The following is an 18,783-nucleotide window of genomic DNA, read 5'->3' as shown; positions in this document are numbered from 1 at the left end:
AATGAAAGACTCTGATCCGTAAGGAGCATCGGTATGAACTGGAGGTGAGGTAATTACCAAATTACCAAAATCACGGATTAATTAACTAATCCCGGTTTAAAATATTACACAAAAACTTAATGATACAGCAAAACTGGATCCAGGCGTTTGCTCACACAAGCGGTTGCGCGGACCCATACTGCCCTCTGCCGGATTGTGCGGCTCATTGCAACGTGCCGGCGCGTTTCACCGTATGCGCGCTGCACCACAGGGTGGTACACTGGCGACAGGAGTCATGTCACGAGCTGGAGGCTGGGCGTTTGGCGAGGCTGAGGGAGCATCGTGGCATCTGAGGAGCTCCCCGAGGTCTGGGACGCTGTTCTGAACCAGCTCACACAGCAAAGACACACCAGCGGGGCTGCTCGGCGGCAGCAGGGTGTCACGTTGCAGCAGCAGCATCCTCACGGTCTGCACATCTGGAGCAGGGCGGAAAACAAGACGCTGAACGAATCCAAATTTCCATCAAAAATTCCATACGATTCTGTCCATCGACCCCGTGTTCAGCAGACAAAACTACAACTTGCACATAATTGCTCCAGGGCACTTTAGGATCAATACGGTGCCAACATATCAGGCCGTATTGGAAAGTCTCTGCATGGGTGATTACTCACTACATCAATCCAGCTACACAAAGCCATTTCCTACTCGCTGCCCTGCCCTGCTCCTCTTTCTGTGTGATTGAGGCACATATTTTCCTCCTATTGTCCAGCAGCTGGGGAATTTTAGACAATTTTAAACACAAAGCGACACCCGAGCTTTTTTTTTTTTTTTGAAAGTTTATTTGAAACCGCTTTGCAACCCGATGGAGACTGGGACTGGGTGGTCTGGGGTCTCGGGGCGTCCCCCGGGGGCTGGAAGGCATCCTCCTCGTCCTGGATGCAACACCACCGCCGACTGGCTGTGATGGGAGATGATGGTTAAGGGGATGACGGTCACAGGATCCTCTTTAAGGAGGTGGAGATACAGCTCGGGAGGGTGGGCAGATGCAGGCTCAGTGGGAATCTGGAGCAGCAGCGCGTTACTGGTCTCGCTGGTCAGACCGTGGGCCGAAATCTCAGCTCCGACCTCGGGTTTCCGGATGCCTTCTGACAGTTAGGAGCTTTAAACTGGTCGGCGAGTCTTCAAAGACACAAACAGAAACTTGATCCAGGCGGTGAAGGTACGTGTTTGTCCGCCCGTTTTCTTCCTGTTTGCCAGTTCGAGCTGCTTTTCTGTGGTGAAATGAGCAAACAGCGACAGCATATGTGTCTCTGACGATGCTAGATGGCAAATGTGTTATTCTTTGGGTCAAAGGCACAACTTTAAGAATGAATGTATTGTTATAACATTTATTATTGTTATTATCTCAGCTTCCTGATTGCATTACTGTAGGGACGGGTGGGAAGTAAGCGGCTCCTGTTAGATGCAGTCCTGCTTCTTCATCCACAGTGTCGTCCAGGTCATGCCGGGCCACCCAGAAAACATCCCCCTGGGCCAGTGCACCCTCTCCGAGTCCAAGGACCAGCTGACGCCCCCGAGCCGCACGGAGAGCACCGTGTTCAGCCTCTCCCGCAGCGAGTCCCTCTGGACCGCCAAGACCTCCGGCAAGAAATGCGACGTCTTCTGGTTCCCGGTCCACTTCATGTCCACGGGCGGCAGCTTCCTGGCGTGCGGCATCATCATAAGCGGCCTGTACTTCGCGGGCCACTGCAGAAAGGTCACCAACATCCTGGGACCGGCTCTGCTGTCCATCGGACTGATGGTGTTCGTAGTGGGTGTGGTTCTGATCCCGATCACAAAGGAGAACAGGAAGTGGGCGAACACCAAGAAGCCCCCCAGTTACTACAGGCCTCCGGTGTTCAACCTGTGATGCCTGGATGTGGTTCCGAGCGGAACACTGGATTGAACTGGTCGTTACAAAACTGAACTTGGTGACATTTCTGTTCATGTCTGATTTACCAGGACTGACAACACTAAGCACCTTAAGTCAGTCCGAAGTGTGCATGACGATGTTTGCATTGATAATCATGGCGGTCACAAACGAAGAGAGCGCACGGACTGGGAGCTGCACAACACGCAGTTGGTCCCACATTCACACGCGATTAAGCAAAGAGGACCCAGAAAATCAAATTGTCTTTTATGAATGTTTAAGAGCCAAGAGTGGACACGGGGGACTTCCTGAGGCTGCGCGGTGCCGTGCATGAATATTTAAAGCTTGTGAGAGCTGAGAAATGCCACTTCCCAGTTTACTGTGTCCAGTTGTAGTGTGGAGTCACTGGGAGGAGAACAACTTTGAATGGGAGCGATTTTGCCCTCAAATGTAAATGGAAAGAATTTGACTAGTGCGAGCGGAAGTGGATTTTCATAAGATTTAAATGTTTACTGAACACTTTTAGATGTGGAATTCATATTGGATGTGATATTTCTTAGTCCTAACCTGTGGAAAAGCATTGGTTTAAATCCTGACTCTCCTGCTACGCTTGAGAGGAAGAGCTTTAATCCTAGTTTCATAACTTTTATGAGGTTGTTGCTTTTCTTGATTTGAACTTCTGTGGACTCACATCCTTTCATAATCGCATCAAGTAAGAACCCTAATGCATAATTTTGTGAGCAAAGAAATTCAAGATGATCATTTAAATCCACTGAGTTCCCTATTGGACTGGGCATTAAATTATTAGATGGTTTTAATGTTTTGGCCACTTGATACATTTGAAATGTAATCTCTTAATTTATAAAGACAGAAATGACAGCGTTTGTGTTTGGGATTTTAGAGGTGTATCTAATAAAGTCTGATCACTCCACCTGAGAAACTCTGCACAAGGTGTCAGAACCGTCACTTCATTTGTTAACAGTTTTGCTAAAATATCTTTGGGATTTAAAAAGCCACAGCACACCTGAATGCATCATTTTAGGGTTTGGGGAAACTGGCGCTGATATTTAATGGCCCAAAAATGAATTAGGAGGAGAGGAATCACAGAAACACGGCTGCTGAAGATGACTCAGTGTGAGAAAACAAGGTGTGAAGGCTGAGGTTACTGAGCAGTAATCACAGGCTTGCGCGGAAACGTAATACCTGCGTGTAACACAACCTGCTGGAGGATGACGCTGGGCGCTGGCTCCGTGCGCAGCATGTGAACATCACTTTGACTTCCAAATTCAAATTTGCATGATGGCAACCAGACTATGAGGTGCTGCGGGCTGAGGAGGACTCTGGCGCACAACAAGGCGCAGAGCGCAAACAAAGCGCCCGTCGGAGACGTCTGCGCGCGTGCGTGCGGCTGTGCGTCTTCTCTTTGGGGCGGGGCGTCGCCGCACAGGTGCGCTGCCTCTGCTCAGGTGAGGGATGAGTCCTCCCGCCGTTACACTGGCTGGGATGCTGAAGATGGCTCTCCCCGCGTGCATCGGCGGCTGCGTGCCCGTGTTTCTGCTCGCCGTCGTCTTCGACGTCGCCGGTTTGGTCCTGCTCTTCGTGGGGATTTTCGCCAACGTGCGCGTCGGCGATCGGTTCTACGGCGACTTCTTGATCTACACCGGCTCCCTGGTCATCTTCATCAGCCTCGGCTTCTGGGTCATGTGGTACGTGTGGAACGTCCCGGCGTCCGACGACTACGGGCCGAGGAGGAGCGACAGCGTGGTCGTGAAGCTGGCGAGGAAGTTGACGGAGAGGCTGAGCCGGAAGCTGAACGCCGAGGAGCGACTCAAACCCGCGGAGGATGGGACCGACAGCCAGATCAGCCCAGCTCCACGCAAGGCCAGCAGGGTGACGTGGGGCAGGTCCACGGCCTACCAGAACGAGGGCTACGAGGACTCCCCGGACTCTCCAGCTGTGGAGAAGAAGGTGCAGACGGAAGAGGAGCCAGGCCACGCGATGTGAGAGACACTGATGGCTCTATTATGGGAGGAATTCAAATAGTACTCATATGCAAAGACGCTCTAATGAACAGAAAGTGACTCTGAGTGTGTAAACACTGCCTGAACGCTTCACACTCCATTTCATAATAAGTTCAGTTTTCGGTAGCACTTTATTTTAATGTCCACGATTTTCCAAATATTTCTGCAAGCTTGTTGGAAATCCCCCCTGCTTTTTGTAATGAAGATGCTGTTGTGTGGGTTAAAGCTCACATCGCACCAACATATTCAAGTGGTTTATGTGGAGGTGAATGTCTCCAAAGGACAATGAAGGGAATATTTATTTGATTTTAAGTGGAGATGCTGTTTTAAGGAGATTCACGTCTTGCTCCTAAATTGCCCAGTTATTCCATGGAGCGCCTCGGGGAGTTGTCCCGGCGTCACTGGGCTCTGTGCTTCTCACTGAACTGTTAATGTGAGCCTTTTGTTAGTTTTACGTCTCCGCGTGACAAATGCTGCCGGGTTGAATTCCCCCAGGCCTCGGAATCTAAGGCTCCGTGTTTAATCTGTGGCAGGTACTTCGTGATAATTTATTGTTTATGTGTTTAGTCAATGTTGCATTGACATTTAAAAGCATAGTATGTGCTTAAATGTGTAAACCAATAGCTGCTTAACACCTGAATTATAACCTCACAATGAGGCTAATTTTAGAAAAGTCCCATGTTAAAGAGTTCTTAAAGTTGGATTTACTGTTTTATTCTTTTATTGTACCTCATACACAGAGGTAGGTGTGGATCATACAGCACCAGCACACATTTTCCTCCTTATATCATATCAGATAATCAACCATAATATAATAATACACAACAACTGCAAATACAGAAATCTAAACACTGTCAACCGGCAGCAACCAGCGCTCTGCTTTTTACTTCCTGTTCACACATTGTAGCTGCCAGCAGTAAATAAGTCATGTGCTCTTTTATTTGCTGTGACTGGTCAAACTGGTTTTCATGCGGCGTCGTGCTGGTCAAACAGAGCTGAAACATTCTGAACACTGGGTCACATGTGACCTGGGACACTAAATAACAGCTTGTATCGACTCCTGTCATGATAAATTGTAACTGTAATAGTAGCTGGACGTACAGTAGCACACGCTGGGCTCGGTACCGTTCTCGAGTCGCACTCACGGCAGCGTCACAGTAATTAAAGCCTAATCCCGCTCTGCAGCCAACACCTGCCGTCAGTACACGAAAGCCACACGGCCGAGACAAACAGTGGCAGCTTGACTGGTCAAACAAGGTGCTCACACAAATGTTTCCATGGCGTGCATTTCCTCTTTGTCACAGCCACTTCACCACAGGCAGCGATACTGCAGTGATGCATGGCCTGGACATTATTAAATATTTAGCAAACACTTAGATGCGGTGTACCCACCCTGCAGAGCGTCTCCCAAGCTAAACAGAAAGGGTAAATATGTTTCCTGGGCTAAATCTCTGTGGGAGCGGAGTGAAGAGGAGCATTGTTACAGTCTGATGAATGATGCAGCACACTGACGCAGCGTCTGAATCATGTTGATTTCATTAGCTAATCAAAAAGATCAGGGGTCCCCCACTGAATGATCAAAAGCTCATCACTGGATGAACGCAGAGTCACAGGCTGCTGATTAGGAAATGTATGTACATAAATCTGTCCCCCGGGTCACATTCAAGCGAAGGCGGAAAACCCGTCGGCCCTGTGGAGGAATGAAGGTGGACTGAAGGTTTCAGCTGGTGTGAATAAGCAGCGGAACCTGTTGACGTTGTCACATACCTGTATTGCCACTACGTGTTGTGCTATGAACGAAATGTGAGGCGTGATGTGAGTGAAAAAGAAGGATGTCAGAGTCAGGATGTCACTTTTCTGGTGAGATCAGCTGTGACGCCCGTCAGACCTTGGGACGACAGCCGCCGGGCCATGGAGGAAGGCAGGTACACCAGCGTCTTCGTGTCGCTGGCTGTGATTCTGGACGTCGTCGGCCTCGTCCTCTTCTTCGTGGGCATCTTCGCGCCTTTGAGTTTCTGGGACTTTTTCGTGCTGTCTGGGCCTCTGCTGATCTTCCTCAGCCTGGTCTTCTGGATATTCTGGTACATGGGGAACCTGACGGTGTCTGAGGAGGAGCTCAACCTGCCCAAACATGACATTCTATGAGTGCACCTGGAAGAGAGGACGGACTGAAGGATGAGAGCGCAGCCGAGGTGCTGAACCTCCGCAGAGCCGTCGCCGTAGGAGGGACCAGCCTGGACAGACTGAGGCAGTAGCTTCACTGATGAAGAGTCTGTGACCCCCTCACTGAAGGATGTGCGATGAATCCAAATCCAGACACGACCTGGAGAACGTCTGCCTATTTTGTTGTAAAAAAAGCAACTTGTGATGTTGTTTATGGACAGAATGATTCCTGAACTTTGTTGGAGTGGAAATGTTTTCCTGAGCACTTTAACAGGGAGGAGAAATGTCACGATGGTGATGCTGCACATCTTATTTATGAAACAGTTGTCACATATGTACATTTTAAGCTCTATTTCCCAGTGTGTCCTCGTATGTTCACGTAGAATGGAGACGTGTTCGAAAACTGGAAACTAAAACCACGTTCAAATGTCACTTGTTTTCCTTGTGAGGCTGCTCGTCCTGACAAACTAGCCAAACAGGCCGCGTGGGGTTTGTTCACAGGGTTATTCCAAGGAGATCCACCCAATGCGGACGCCGACAAAGACAATGAACTGCTGAGTGTGCGCAGAGCCAGCGCACTCCAGCTTCAAAGTATAATTATCTGAGCAAGAGGGTTCGGCCAATTAGCAGCGATCCCTTAAAAACACACTGGATGTGGGCTCCACTTTGCTCACAACAACAGCAAGTAAGAACAATGAACCTGATGCTCCTCCTCCAATTCTTCCCAGCCTTAATCAGCACTCAAGGCACCATTATCTCCCTCAGACAAGGAGAGTGTTATTAATGTGTCCATTTGGTTCCTGCTCCTGAGAGAGGAAATAGAGGAGAGGCGTAATGGGGCTCTCTCTCAGCAAAGAGATGGATTCCCTGCTGCTCAGACCCCCACCCTCCTCCTCCTCCTCCTCCTTCACTCTCCTCCTCTACAGGACACCGCCTTCTCCGATGCTGAAATCCCCCAAGTTGTCTTGATGGCTTGATGTCATTATAATCTTAATCACGACTGCATTCATCAATGCATAATAGCGCTTCCCATGAGAGATGCAGATTACAGGAGCGTCTACTATGAGAGCAGCAAGAACACAAGGCTGAAATATCCACGCTGGTCAGATCAAATAGCAGCATTTCGTGAAATCTCCTCTGCTTGTAACGCAGAGCTTATATTAGGTTCCAAGTTATTTGTGGTTTTTGAGAGCTTTGACTAATAGTTAATGGCTATTAGCGCTACTGTGGTGGTTACTCCTCTGCTGTAATAAGATAAGATGTACTTATACACAAATTACAACATTAAGACGCATTGCTAAAAAATTAATCTTTCTAGTTACAATAAGATCTTCTCCAAGTGAAAAGTCAATTACTCCAGATGAAGATGAGGATTCTTAAATGTCTCTATTAAATCATTTGGATTGATACTATTAGGCAAAATATACAACATCAGACATTCTGTCAAACTGTTTCTTTAAAGCAATCAGTCTTATGTGTGTGACTGTTCAATAAAATTCAGGCCCATCACGAGGCTCATGTTGATATTATCTGCACTCCACGGGTTAGAAGACAAATCCCTGCTTAGTTTGTCTGCAGGCAGGTGATGAAGCGATCACACTGTGCACATCCTGCTCCTTTGGTGAACGCTACCTCATTCTAAAAGCTTAAAATGGCTGGTGGGTTCATGATGTCATCCGTGGAGGATTAGGAAGGTGCATGTCTCCCTCCAGTGGCTGGGAGAGAGGAGGTTAGGGCTTAATTTGGGTGCAGGGCGTTTCAACACTACCGTTTCATCCTTTATTTTCTCACACAGGCATTTTTCTTCGTCAATTTCAAATTATGTTTGTTTTAATGCAGTGTTTTTCTTCTTTGGGGAAAGTACAATTGCTGTTGACAAATCACTATTAGTGTGTGTGTGTGTGTGTGTGTGTGTGTGTGTGTGTGTGTGTGTGTGTGTGTGTGTGTGTGTGTGTGTGTGTGTGTGTGTGAGAGAGATATGTGGGTATACCAGTAAATTCAACATAAAATATAAACAGATATTGATCAATAACATGAGCAGTTTTTAAGCAATTCGAAGCAATATAAAACTTTATTACAAACATTTTCATATTGTTTCCATAATCTTTATTTGCTTAGTTTATGCAAATTTAAGAAAATGTGTTTGTTTGACCTTTGCAATACAATATTACTTATATTAAGGATCAGAATTTTTAAGTCGTCAAGAACAGCAAATAGAATATTCTTATACAAGTAGCAGGAATTAAGGATATGGGCTCCTTGTACTAATTTTATAATAACATGTTTGAAAAATTACTTTTTATTTATCTGGAACAAAATTCCCCCAAAAAATAAATACGCGTGCACTTCATGAACATTTTCTAATTATTCCTCCATCATCATAATAAGTCTTCATAAAGATTTACTTCATTTTGATTTTATGTTAGTTGACCTTAGTTTGACCTCTTCATTGCATTCAAGTGTAAGCATTACACTAGATGTCTTACTGTCACCCAACTCTTTGACAGGGGTGGTTTCATCTAAAGTACCCTTGAGTGGGTGCGTGCGCCCACGTGCTCACGCACCTGAGTGACTTCCCCAACAGTTAGTTCCTCGGTGTTTACAAACAAGTGTCCTACAGATGGCAGGGTCACTCACCCTGATGATAGCAAGTCATGCTAACAGAGCAGCGCAGGGTTGCAAACCGGCGGCCTGACCAAATGCAGGCGTGTCTGTCCGTGTAGGCAACAGCATTTGTTTATAGTGATCATAGAGCGTTAACAAGGTAGTTCAAAGGACCGTATGACTAGTCGTTACAGAGTGACAGGACAGGGCGCTGCAAAGAGGGCGCCACGCAAAGCCAGGCATGGATTATATAGTGGAGGGGAGGACCACAATGCACTGCTGCGACGTGGAGCTTCAGCGGGTCCGAATGTTACACGCCGCATCAAAACACGTGGTTGATGTGTGATTTGGATGCACGAAACATAGGTGGCACCGATCTGTGTCCGACGCCCGATCATAGATTATCGACCAGGATTCGTTGTAGTGATTAACGCGGCCGGCAGCACGTGTAACAGCCCGTTGACCCGTTTCTTTCCTGTCGGGTACACACGCTGCCCCCTTTTTTACTTCCTACCCATCAGCATATGCGCGTACGCGCTACACACCAACCGACCTTGACGAGTCTTTGGATTAGTTCTCGAGTGCGATTGGTCGCAGGGGCGGAGCTGCTTCCGCTTCCTTGATTGTCATTGGCGCAGCGCGCTGTCAGTAAAGTCATATCCGCCTCTTGCGTGTTTGGTTGGATCTTTCTGCTACCCTTTCTCTCAGCGGTGGGTCGGAGCCGCTGTCCCTGGCCTCGCATGTTCCCCTCTAAAATCCTGTTTTGAATTTGATGCCCCTTTCGTAGATTTGTTCTATTTACACGCCTCTGAGCCACCACAGTCGGGCGTCATTACACCGGCGTTTTATTTGTCCCCGCATTCGGCGTCTACACGAACCCAAACATGGCAGTGGTGAGCGCATCGTCTGGGCCGGTTGCCCGGCTCGAGGGCCGTGAGTTCGAATACATGATGAAAAAGCGCTCGGTGACCATCGGCCGGAACTCGTCCCAGGGCTCCGTGGACGTGAGCATGGGCCACTCGAGCTTCATCTCGCGGCGGCATCTGGAGATATTCACCGCCAGCGACGACTGCACCGGCAGCGGAGATTTCTACCTGAGGTGCCTGGGTAAAAACGGGGTGTTTGTAGACGGCGTGTTCCTCAGGCGGGGCGCCCCTCCTCTGCAGCTACCACGGATGTAAGTTGCCCCCCCTTTTGCTCAACATGTGCCCGCTTGTACTGGTGTTCAATCGGCCCACGGTAACCGCGAACAACATCTGCTTTATAGTGGCTAGCAGGGTCGAGAGCACCACGTGTTTAGCATGTTAGCAACATCTCCGCATCCTGTTCGCTAAGCCTCTTTTTCTTTGTTGACTTTTCTGTTAGCAACCGTGTTAATTAGCCGCCCGGCTTCGTTTCTCGACCCCCCCCCCCCTCTCCGCGGTTCACGTCGCCCTCGGCCGCATTCCTCCGTGTCTTTGTTGGAGTCGGTCGGCCGCGGTTTATCGAGGTCGCTCTCGGCAACGCGGACGCCGTTGTTGACATTGACTAGTGGCGGTGTTTTCTATCACGTGGACGCCCCTAAAGTCGGTAGCGTGGAGCCCGTGATGGCGTAAACACGCGTGTTTGTGGGCATACAAACATGTTTACGGGCGGTGAGCTGTGGTTTGAATGAAGCTCCCCTCGACCCCTGAACGTAAACAAACCAGCCCCCGCCCTGCTCGCTCGCTCGGCCGGACCTTTGGCCTTCGGTCGGTCCGCCGCAGCCCTTCAGCCATTCCAAACCTTAACATTAACCAGTCTGATGTGTCACATTTTAGATTTTGGAGTTTAGTCCCAACTTGAGCTGAGCAGGTTGCAGCCTGAAACGTGTCATAGTTCATCTCTGGGAGAGGGGACGCGTGATCTCTGGCCCTGATCTACACGTCATTGCATGAATGGGTTGGCACACTGGGTGTTTATGTTCCAGTAGATACGTGCTGCTTGGATTGGAAGTCGGCCCAGTTTGATTAATAACGTGGTATGATTTCTTCAAGAGGAACCAGTCAACACGTTTGTTTATCAGTTAACTGTGACGGCACGTTTTCTAAAGGTGGGACTGGACAGTGATTTGTCTTGTGTTTTCTCTGACTGACATTTTGAATGTGTTCTGTTATAAGTATGTTGTCCAAAATACAACACATCTGCTAATGATTTTAATGTTTGAGGCCATTTATCAAACACACATGGAAACCACATATCTGGGTTTCACTATTAGTGCTATAAAGCAAGAAAGGTCATACGTAGAAATGAAACTCCGAACCGAAAAGGACCCTGGTTGTGGATGAACCAAACCGCTTGCTGACTGAGCAGATTTGTGTTGGGTTTGCAGGTTGTTTACTGAAGTGACCTGAACTGTAGACAAACCTAAAAGGTTCAAGCACTGGCAGAACTTCCCCCTCTGCTCTCGGCTGTTGTGCAACATACAAGAGAAACATGTTTTTGTTCTGCACAAAACAGGAGCCTGTTTTGACTTGATGCAATTTTAATTTTTTCCCCTCCGCGCTCGCATATTTTCCTCGAGTCACGTGCGCTAAATTGCTCGGGACGATTTCCTCAGTGTTGTTTGGCAAAGTCATACATGTACTAACTCCAAGAAGCAGCAGTAAAGCTTTCAGGTTCTGGGATTGATCGAGGCCGCTTGCCGATTAAGTGCTTTTAATCAAAGGCTGTGCGTGTACTCCATTCATGTCTATGACTAAACGCTTACCTAGCATAGCATGGCTGCAGTCATTGAGTTCCAGAAAACATTCAAACACCTCCCTGTCGGTGATTAAGCGGGTGCAGATTGACGGCATGAGAGAACTTGCAGATCTCTGGCCCCGGGGACAAGATGGTCGTATCTGGTCGTATTCCAGGGATTCCTCTCTGGTGATGTAAACAGGCCATACAAAAACGATCTGCCTTCCACTGCCCGTCCTCACTCCCTCTCCCACACCCACAAATTCTTGGTGCTCTTCCTGTCTCACTGTCTCCTTTTGTTTACATTCTTCTTCACAGTGTGGGTAGGGGAGAAGCCAAAGTTCTCACTGGAATGAGCTCTGTTAGTCGGGATCCTCAAACTGTAGCAGCTTAGCAACTGGGTGTGTGTGGTGAGAAATGAGGCTGATAAACGGGTTTGTGTGAATATATGAGCGAGGAGAACAGAGAAAAGCCTTTCATCTGTGAATTAGGTGCAGTGCTTTCGGAGTTTCGTTAGAATAAACCAGAATGCCTGGCAAGCGCAGATGCTACTTTGATTCTGAAGGCCTGAAAAATTAATATAATAGAGTTCTGGTGTTGGGGCCGAGGCAATTCAAACCATCATTACTGAGTAAGCAGCGAGGCGGCAGGTGGTTGTGTCATATGGGCAGAATATGGCATCTAAACGCCCGGTAGCGGCTGCAGCCACCAGCCAGCGGCTGTAAATGTGTCCGCTCGCCCTTATTTACGCCACCATCTCACTCCGGCGCTGCCACAGGGACGCGTCGTCTCGTCCGCTGCTTCTGGAATATTCCGGTGCAGTGGGAGCGAACAATGGGAAGACGCTTCAGTCTCTGCGCTTCTTGAGGCCTCTCTGCTCGTCTCGTCTCTCACCGGCGGGGCCCGCTGCCGGTTCAGCATGCTCAATTAGCTGAAAGGCCGCCAACAGCGTCTGATCTGTGCCAACAGTGCGGGATGAAAAAGTTTGGCCAATAGTTCCAAACCCAGAGACACTCGCTTTGCTATTACAGTGAATTAGGACACAGGAAAACATTCAGTTTCACATTTTGGTTCAAGTCAAAAATTGGCTGCTTCCTAGAATTCTGGGCTTAGAAGAAAATGTGACATGTGAACATGTGGAGTGAAACTTGCTGACAATGAAATGGAAAAATCAAAAAGATGTATTTAGCTTTAATTAGTATGACTGATGGCTGCAGAGAGGAGTGTCTGTTCTTCCTGAAAGGCTGCTCCGAGGGCACATGCATAATGAAGGTGCCTCCCCTCACCAGTCTGTGCGCAGGAAGCGCTTCCTCCTCAAGCACCAGAGCTAATTTGAGATGTAGGTGACGAGGATCCAGTTCTCCCAGCAGAAACAGGCTCTGTTGGGACCCAGCAAAAGGTTCAGCCAGTGACTTGAGCAGGTTTCCATGCGTTGGAGCTGCTTGTTTCCCGTCAGGGGAGTAAAGAAAACAGAGCCTTGTGTAAATACAGTGGCGCTTGTGTTTGAGCTGTCGCCACGTACTCCAGATTCTGTGTTCTGCTGCTGTTAGTCCGTATTCAAACCACTCTCTCACCGTCTGCCCACAGGTTTCCATGTGTTCCTGTTGTGCATTAGTGGTAGATGCACCTTTTTTAAAGACACAGACGCCACATTCCAGTTTTAAGGGCAGCCTCGCTTCACTGAGGTGGTTTAAAAGAAAATGGAACGAGTCCTCGACCTGTTTTCTGCGCTGAGCTGATATAATGTGGAGACGTGTGGTCGGTGGGACACTCCTTAAATCCAAGTTGTCAGAGTTTATTCTGTGAGCACATGCAATTGTGCAAGTGTTGGCATTTAAAACGCATTGTATTTAAAACGCATTGCATCACTGTTGAGATGAATATTTACCAACTCCATTGTCTATTTATTTAGATGCAGCAACTCCAATAACCTCAGAAAGCCGTCTGTCCCAGCTGTCGACTGAGCTCTCTGTGGCGTCATCACCAATAATTGTGTTTTTATCCACTCTGCTCTTTAGTTTGGCTACAGCCCTTTTCACCTCCGTCTTCCTCTGCAGGTGCACGTTCAGGTTCCCCAGCACGAACATCAAGATCACGTTCACAGCCCTGTCGAGTGGGAAGAAAGTAAAGCGCGAAGCTCCAGAGTCCCCAGTGAAACCAGTGCAGCCACAGATCTCCCCCCTGACCATCAACATTCCAGACAACATCGCTCACCTAATGAGCCCCCTGCCATCGCCCACTGGCACCATTAGGTAACAGCACTGGACAAGCTGCATGTTTCATTGTTTCAGAATAAGGTGCTACATGTATGTTTTTATAGACGCAGGTAAAATTCTAATTCCATCAGACAGCTGGCTGTTATTTTTAGTTTTCAGTTCAGCATTGACTAAAAACTCCAGGTCCACTGCTGTCTGCTGACCTTGGTGTGTGCCCTGTGTAGTGACAAGCTTCATTCACTGCACGGCTCAGACAGAGAGGCTGTTCTGTGGCTACAACCCTCACACCCCTCACTTGATGGCTGTGACGGGACTGTGTTTACATCCAGTAGATAAAATAATGATGGTGGCAGCAGCTGCTGGACGTCTCTGGGTTTTTAGGGGGGTGTTTGTCAGCATCTCACTGGAGTCCCCGGAGATCTGAACTAGACATTAAATATGGAAGTTATACTTTGCATTAAGCTTCATGTCCCCCAGCTGTTCAGTCTGTTTACTGAATTAGACTGGTGTGTCTGTTATGGTTGTTTTAGGCCAGTGATGGCGGCTGGAGTCGCTGCAGTGTTCACAGGCAGTCTGGGGTGTAACGCCATTAGCATAGATGTTGGCCAGAGGTGTGCCACTGCAGCACAGACTGCGGATGAGCTAGGCCACCACTGTAGGCTTGAGATCGTTACCAACCAATGGCTGTTTTACAGTACAGTACGGTTTCTTGGCAGCTGACGCTCCTGTTGTTTTCATGCAGTGCTGCTAACTCGTGCCCCTCCAGCCCACGAGGTGCGGGCTCCTCAGGCTACAGGATGGGCGGACGGATGGTCAGCTCTGCAGAGCTGCAGCTCATAAACGACAACTCCCAGCCCGAGAACGATAAAGAAGCCTCTGAAGGGGACAGTCCCAAGGTGAGAACACTCTCAAAACAACTGTACTTCCTATAGGTAGTGACTCTCTAATCGCGGCTCAACAATCAGATCTCTTTTCATAATGTTTTTAAGCCAGTTCTTTCTTTTATTCGTTAAACTTCCTCAAAGTTTCTTCCTGTCTAATGCGAATAGGAGTCATGGTTTCTGTAAATAGGGGATAGGAATTTAGAAATGCCCACTTTCCTCAGTTGTCCTTGAAGAAGGCAGAGTTGTGTGCTGTGTAAATGCATGGTAAGGAACTATGCCTCCTTTTAATCAAGTCACTCCACAGTCCAACACAAGGTGCTTGTAGATGTCTAAATAGGTCTCAATATCCAGTTCTATCCTGTGAACCATGAATCTACTGATGTGCTGCAAACTAAAGGTGGCTCCGTAACTCAAATACACACTGGCTGTATTTCACTTATAAAATGAGCTGTTGTGGCATCAGGACTTTGTTGTTGTGCACATCAAAGCACTGACTTTTCGAGTGATTTGTTATATTCTGATACTAAAAAAAGCCAAGTGTGCACGGCTAAAAGATCAAAGAATCTCCAGGAGGATTTGCTCATAACTTGCCTATAAATATCTGTCCTGGTTGTTATACACGCCTTTCCTCCCTCTGTTAGACATGTGACGGACAGTAACTGTGCGTTGTGATCATTTTAATTGACTTTGTTGTCGTCTGCTCCACAGGATGACTCTAAACCTCCGTACTCCTATGCACAGCTGATAGTCCAGGCTATAACTCTGGCTCCGGACAAGCAGCTCACACTAAACGGCATCTACAATCACATCACAAAGAACTACCCATACTACAGGACCGCAGACAAGGGCTGGCAGGTTGGTTCAGCCTCAAGTCTCTCTGCTAAAGTCAACGAATTCATATTCAACAAACGCCACTGGGCCTCTGTTGCAGAACTCCATCCGTCACAACCTGTCTCTGAACCGTTACTTCATCAAAGTGGCGCGGTCACAGGAGGAGCCTGGCAAAGGCTCCTTCTGGAGGATAGACCCGTCCTCGGAAGGCAAGCTCATCGAGCAGGCGTTCAGGAAACGAAGGCCCCGAGGCGTCCCCTGTTTCCGAACCCCTCATGGACCGCTCTCCTCCAGGTCTGGCTTCACTGCACTTTTCCACCTTTTGAATTATACAGCAGCCAGTTGCTCTTTCTTATTGTTGACCCTTCCTGATTTCTTCATCCACAGGAGTGCTCCAGCGTCTCCCAATCACTCTGGGGTGCTCTCCAGTGACATCCAGACCCCTGACAGCCTATCACGGGAGGGCTCCCCGGTTCCCCTTGAGTTGGACACTTCCTCAGCTCCCACCCCGACATCTACCACAACGGTGCAGCCTAAGCTGGCCGTCATCCAGGAAGCACGCTTTGCACAAAACACACCAGGTACAGCCTCGCTTAGCTTTCAGAACGTGTGCAGGTGGATTCAGTCAGTCTGAGCATCTGTTCCTTAAATGAAAGTCAACCTTGTAGACATGTGGACGTTTCAATAGAGCAGTTATTTTTCCAGGGAACTTGCATTTCTGTGACCTGACTGGTGCCACCTCTGCAAAACACTGACGTCCACAGAAGATCTTTAATGTTGTGTTCTTGTTGGACCTTTTGGCTACAGCCCATATTGAATTTGGTTCTGGCCAAATCTGTGTTTTAATATACAGCTTTCATCCACTATATTGTACTGGCTCAATTTAATTGGAAAGCCTTGACAATAATTTAATTAAAATCTTGAATCTCCTTTTTAAATGTTTTTACTTTTTGAATGCAAACTCTGTTACACAGGCTCTCCTTCTTTCTCACACATTCATTTCCTCTGTCTGTGTCAGGCTCGCCTCTTAGCAACCAGCCGGTACTCATAGCAGTCCAGCGCCAGTTACCTCAAACCATCAAACCAGTGACCTATACCATGGCCTCCCCAGTGAGCACCAGCACCTCCCAGCCTGCTGTCCAGACTGTCCACGTCCTGCAGCAGATCCCGGCAGGGTCCCTCGGCACAGCCACAGTCATCGCCCAGCCAGCCACCGTCATCAGCAAGAGTGAGCCCCAGGAGAATGGAGAGCACACAGAAGTCAAGGGTGAGGCAGAGGCACTTTATTTCCCCTACTAGCATTATTAACATTTAATAACTGGTGCTTTTTTGTCCCCCACTCTCAGTCAAAGTTGAGACAGTTCCCACCATCACCTCTATAGGCGGCTCCAGTCGCATCATCCAGAGCTCCCAGTCAGCGACGCCTCTGCAGACCGTTACCATAGTGCAGCAGGCCCCACTGGGCCAGCACCAGCTGCCCGTCAAGGCCATCACACAGAACGGCACCCACAGCATCACCACTGCCATCCAGGGTCCTGCCAGCTCAGGTAGGTCACATGATGCCTGTCAGAGTCAGTTAAGCTTCACACAAAGCAGCTCGAGGAAATCAGACGTGTCATTTCTGCTTATTTCCGTCACCCTGCAGCCGTGGCAAGTCCCCTCCACCTCCTGGCAGCCCACGCCTCGGTCTCGGCCTCCCTCCCCACCAAGCGGCAGAACGGAGACCAGCTGGCCAGCGAACAGCCAGACACCAAGCGCATGAAATCAGAGGACGATGCGGCCCTGGTCTCGACTCCGGCCGCTCCGGCAGACTCGGACTCATCGGCAGCTAACGACCAAGACGGCCACCTCAACTAGTCTGTACGACCACTCACCACGCAGCCCCACCACCTTCACGTCCTACACGTTTCTATCTCTCTCATCGTTGTCATTTTTTTTTGTTTATCCTTCTTCTACCACTGACTCCTAAGGTGCCAAATGGAGAGTTTTCATTTTCTGTTTGGTTTATCAAATCTAGAGCGTCAAAAGAAAAAAATAAAGTCCACCCCTTTAATGACTGGAATGTGGGTTGAGAACAAAATATAGAAGAAACGAGATGAACTCTTAAGGTGTCCCCTGTGAGCCACTGAAACAGGAGAGTGACTAACCAAGACCACAGGAAGCCTTAACAACTATTAACCCTTAAGAACTGACCTTTGACCTCATGGTCCAGTGAAGCGAGGTCCCGACTCAGCTCGGGCTGGACGCCACCTTTCTACCTCGGAGCAGACAGGAGACTCCAGCAGCCAGCAGACAACATCCTCACTGGATCCGTCGGGACAGCTCTTGACAAAGTGACCGACTGAGCCACGAGTTTAACGAGCAAATGGTTGAAAATAATTACGGTCAAAACATTGAAAGGGATCAACGTGGAGCCAATATTCCTGGAACTCTGGCAGCTAGCCTCTCACAATACTGACCCTCCCTTATCGCAGCTGTACGTAGATATGCAGTATTTTGTTGTTCAAAATGTGGAGCATAGGATTCTTTTATGTATTTTCACTTCTTTAGATAAGTAATAATTTAATGAAAGAAAGCGTACAAAATGTTGAGGTCAGTGACATTTTGGTAACTAAGTTAGAAATCTCACTTTTTTTACGTGGACCTTTTTGTTTGGTGAAACAGTGTCATAGTTTTTGTAACATTTCTTTTCCCCTTGTTCGGACATATCCATACGAAACTGCTTCATTATACCTACGTATTTTAATACTTGCACAGATAACCGATATAAGCATATGAATCTCCATGTGTAGTTCCAGATGTTGACCTTGCATGTATTCGAGAACCGAAGTTGTAAATCAGAGGAAAGATGACCTGCTTTGTCCAGACCAGACTTGCACTTGACTAAATGTTTGTGTTTTCATTTCCCCCGTTTTTTTAATTTTATTTTTAAACTTTTGTTCCCACACACTTACTCTTTCTCCCTTCCAGCTGTGTTGACATTGTGATGCTGGCAGACCCTCCCCACCCCCACCTCCCTTTCGCTTAACTTGTGACCTGGCGAGTCTGTTTTTGATTGTACACGTTCCAACAGTAAGAAAAAAAAATTGATGTTCTGCTTCAGTGGAGAAATGCTTTTTTTAATAAATTAATTTAAAGCCCTTTTCTGCATTTATTTTCTGCTCCTAAGCCAGAATCACAGCTGATCCTGAATAAATCATTAACGCAGTAGTAGTAAGACAGTTACTACCACAAGGGGGCGGTATGTGGTTCTTTAAAATGGCACCTTTTTAGAAAAGCAACAGGTTAAGTTAGATCACGGCTTGTTTCAGTACAAGGTGGCCGGTTCTTTACAAGCCCTTCAATGTCTTGGAAGTACAAGCAATGAGCGAATCAAATTTAAATTACATAATTATATATTGTTGGAATAATACTAATCATTTGACACAAACAGCAAAAAAAGAGATTAAAAACAGATCAGTTCAACAACGTGCTAA

The 18,783-nt window shown here is 47.9% G+C and overlaps 2 protein-coding genes across 2 annotated transcripts; both read left to right on the top strand.

Annotated features, from left to right (window-relative positions):
* The first annotated feature begins 410 nt into the window (after positions 1-410).
* On the top strand, positions 411-7,581 carry LOC114860566 (phosphoinositide-interacting protein-like). The gene is made up of 2 exons (XM_029159241.3): positions 411-1,198; positions 1,468-7,581. The coding sequence occupies exon 2, from the start codon at positions 1,481-1,483 to the stop codon at positions 1,886-1,888; it is 408 nt and encodes a 135-aa protein (XP_029015074.1). The 5' UTR covers positions 411-1,198; positions 1,468-1,480; the 3' UTR covers positions 1,889-7,581.
* A 1,770-nt stretch (positions 7,582-9,351) lies between these two features.
* foxk2b (forkhead box K2b) lies at positions 9,352-18,448 on the top strand. The gene is made up of 9 exons (XM_029159505.3): positions 9,352-9,853; positions 13,434-13,628; positions 14,335-14,488; positions 15,185-15,331; positions 15,408-15,601; positions 15,695-15,888; positions 16,326-16,574; positions 16,654-16,854; positions 16,953-18,448. The coding sequence occupies exons 1-9, from the start codon at positions 9,561-9,563 to the stop codon at positions 17,162-17,164; spliced, it is 1,839 nt and encodes a 612-aa protein (XP_029015338.1). The 5' UTR covers positions 9,352-9,560; the 3' UTR covers positions 17,165-18,448.
* Positions 18,449-18,783: the final 335 nt, after the last annotated feature.

Source organism: Betta splendens, chromosome 8, assembly GCF_900634795.4.
Source record: "Betta splendens chromosome 8, fBetSpl5.4, whole genome shotgun sequence".
Taxonomy (NCBI): domain Eukaryota; kingdom Metazoa; phylum Chordata; class Actinopteri; order Anabantiformes; family Osphronemidae; genus Betta; species Betta splendens.
Note: the sequence above shows the minus strand (reverse complement) of the source record. Positions and strands in the feature narration are given on the sequence as shown.

Excerpts from the sequence above, each read along its gene's own strand:
- foxk2b (XM_029159505.3), top strand. The coding sequence starts at position 9,561 with ATGGCAGTGGTGAGCGCATCGTCTGGGCCGGTTGCCCGGCTCGAGGGC. Across the intron at positions 9,854-13,433 it reads CCTCTGCAGCTACCACGGAT|GTGCACGTTCAGGTTCCCCA; the intron begins GTAAGTTGCCCC and ends CTTCCTCTGCAG. Across the intron at positions 16,855-16,952 it reads CCAGGGTCCTGCCAGCTCAG|CCGTGGCAAGTCCCCTCCAC; the intron begins GTAGGTCACATG and ends GTCACCCTGCAG.
- LOC114860566 (XM_029159241.3), top strand. The coding sequence starts at position 1,481 with ATGCCGGGCCACCCAGAAAACATCCCCCTGGGCCAGTGCACCCTCTCC.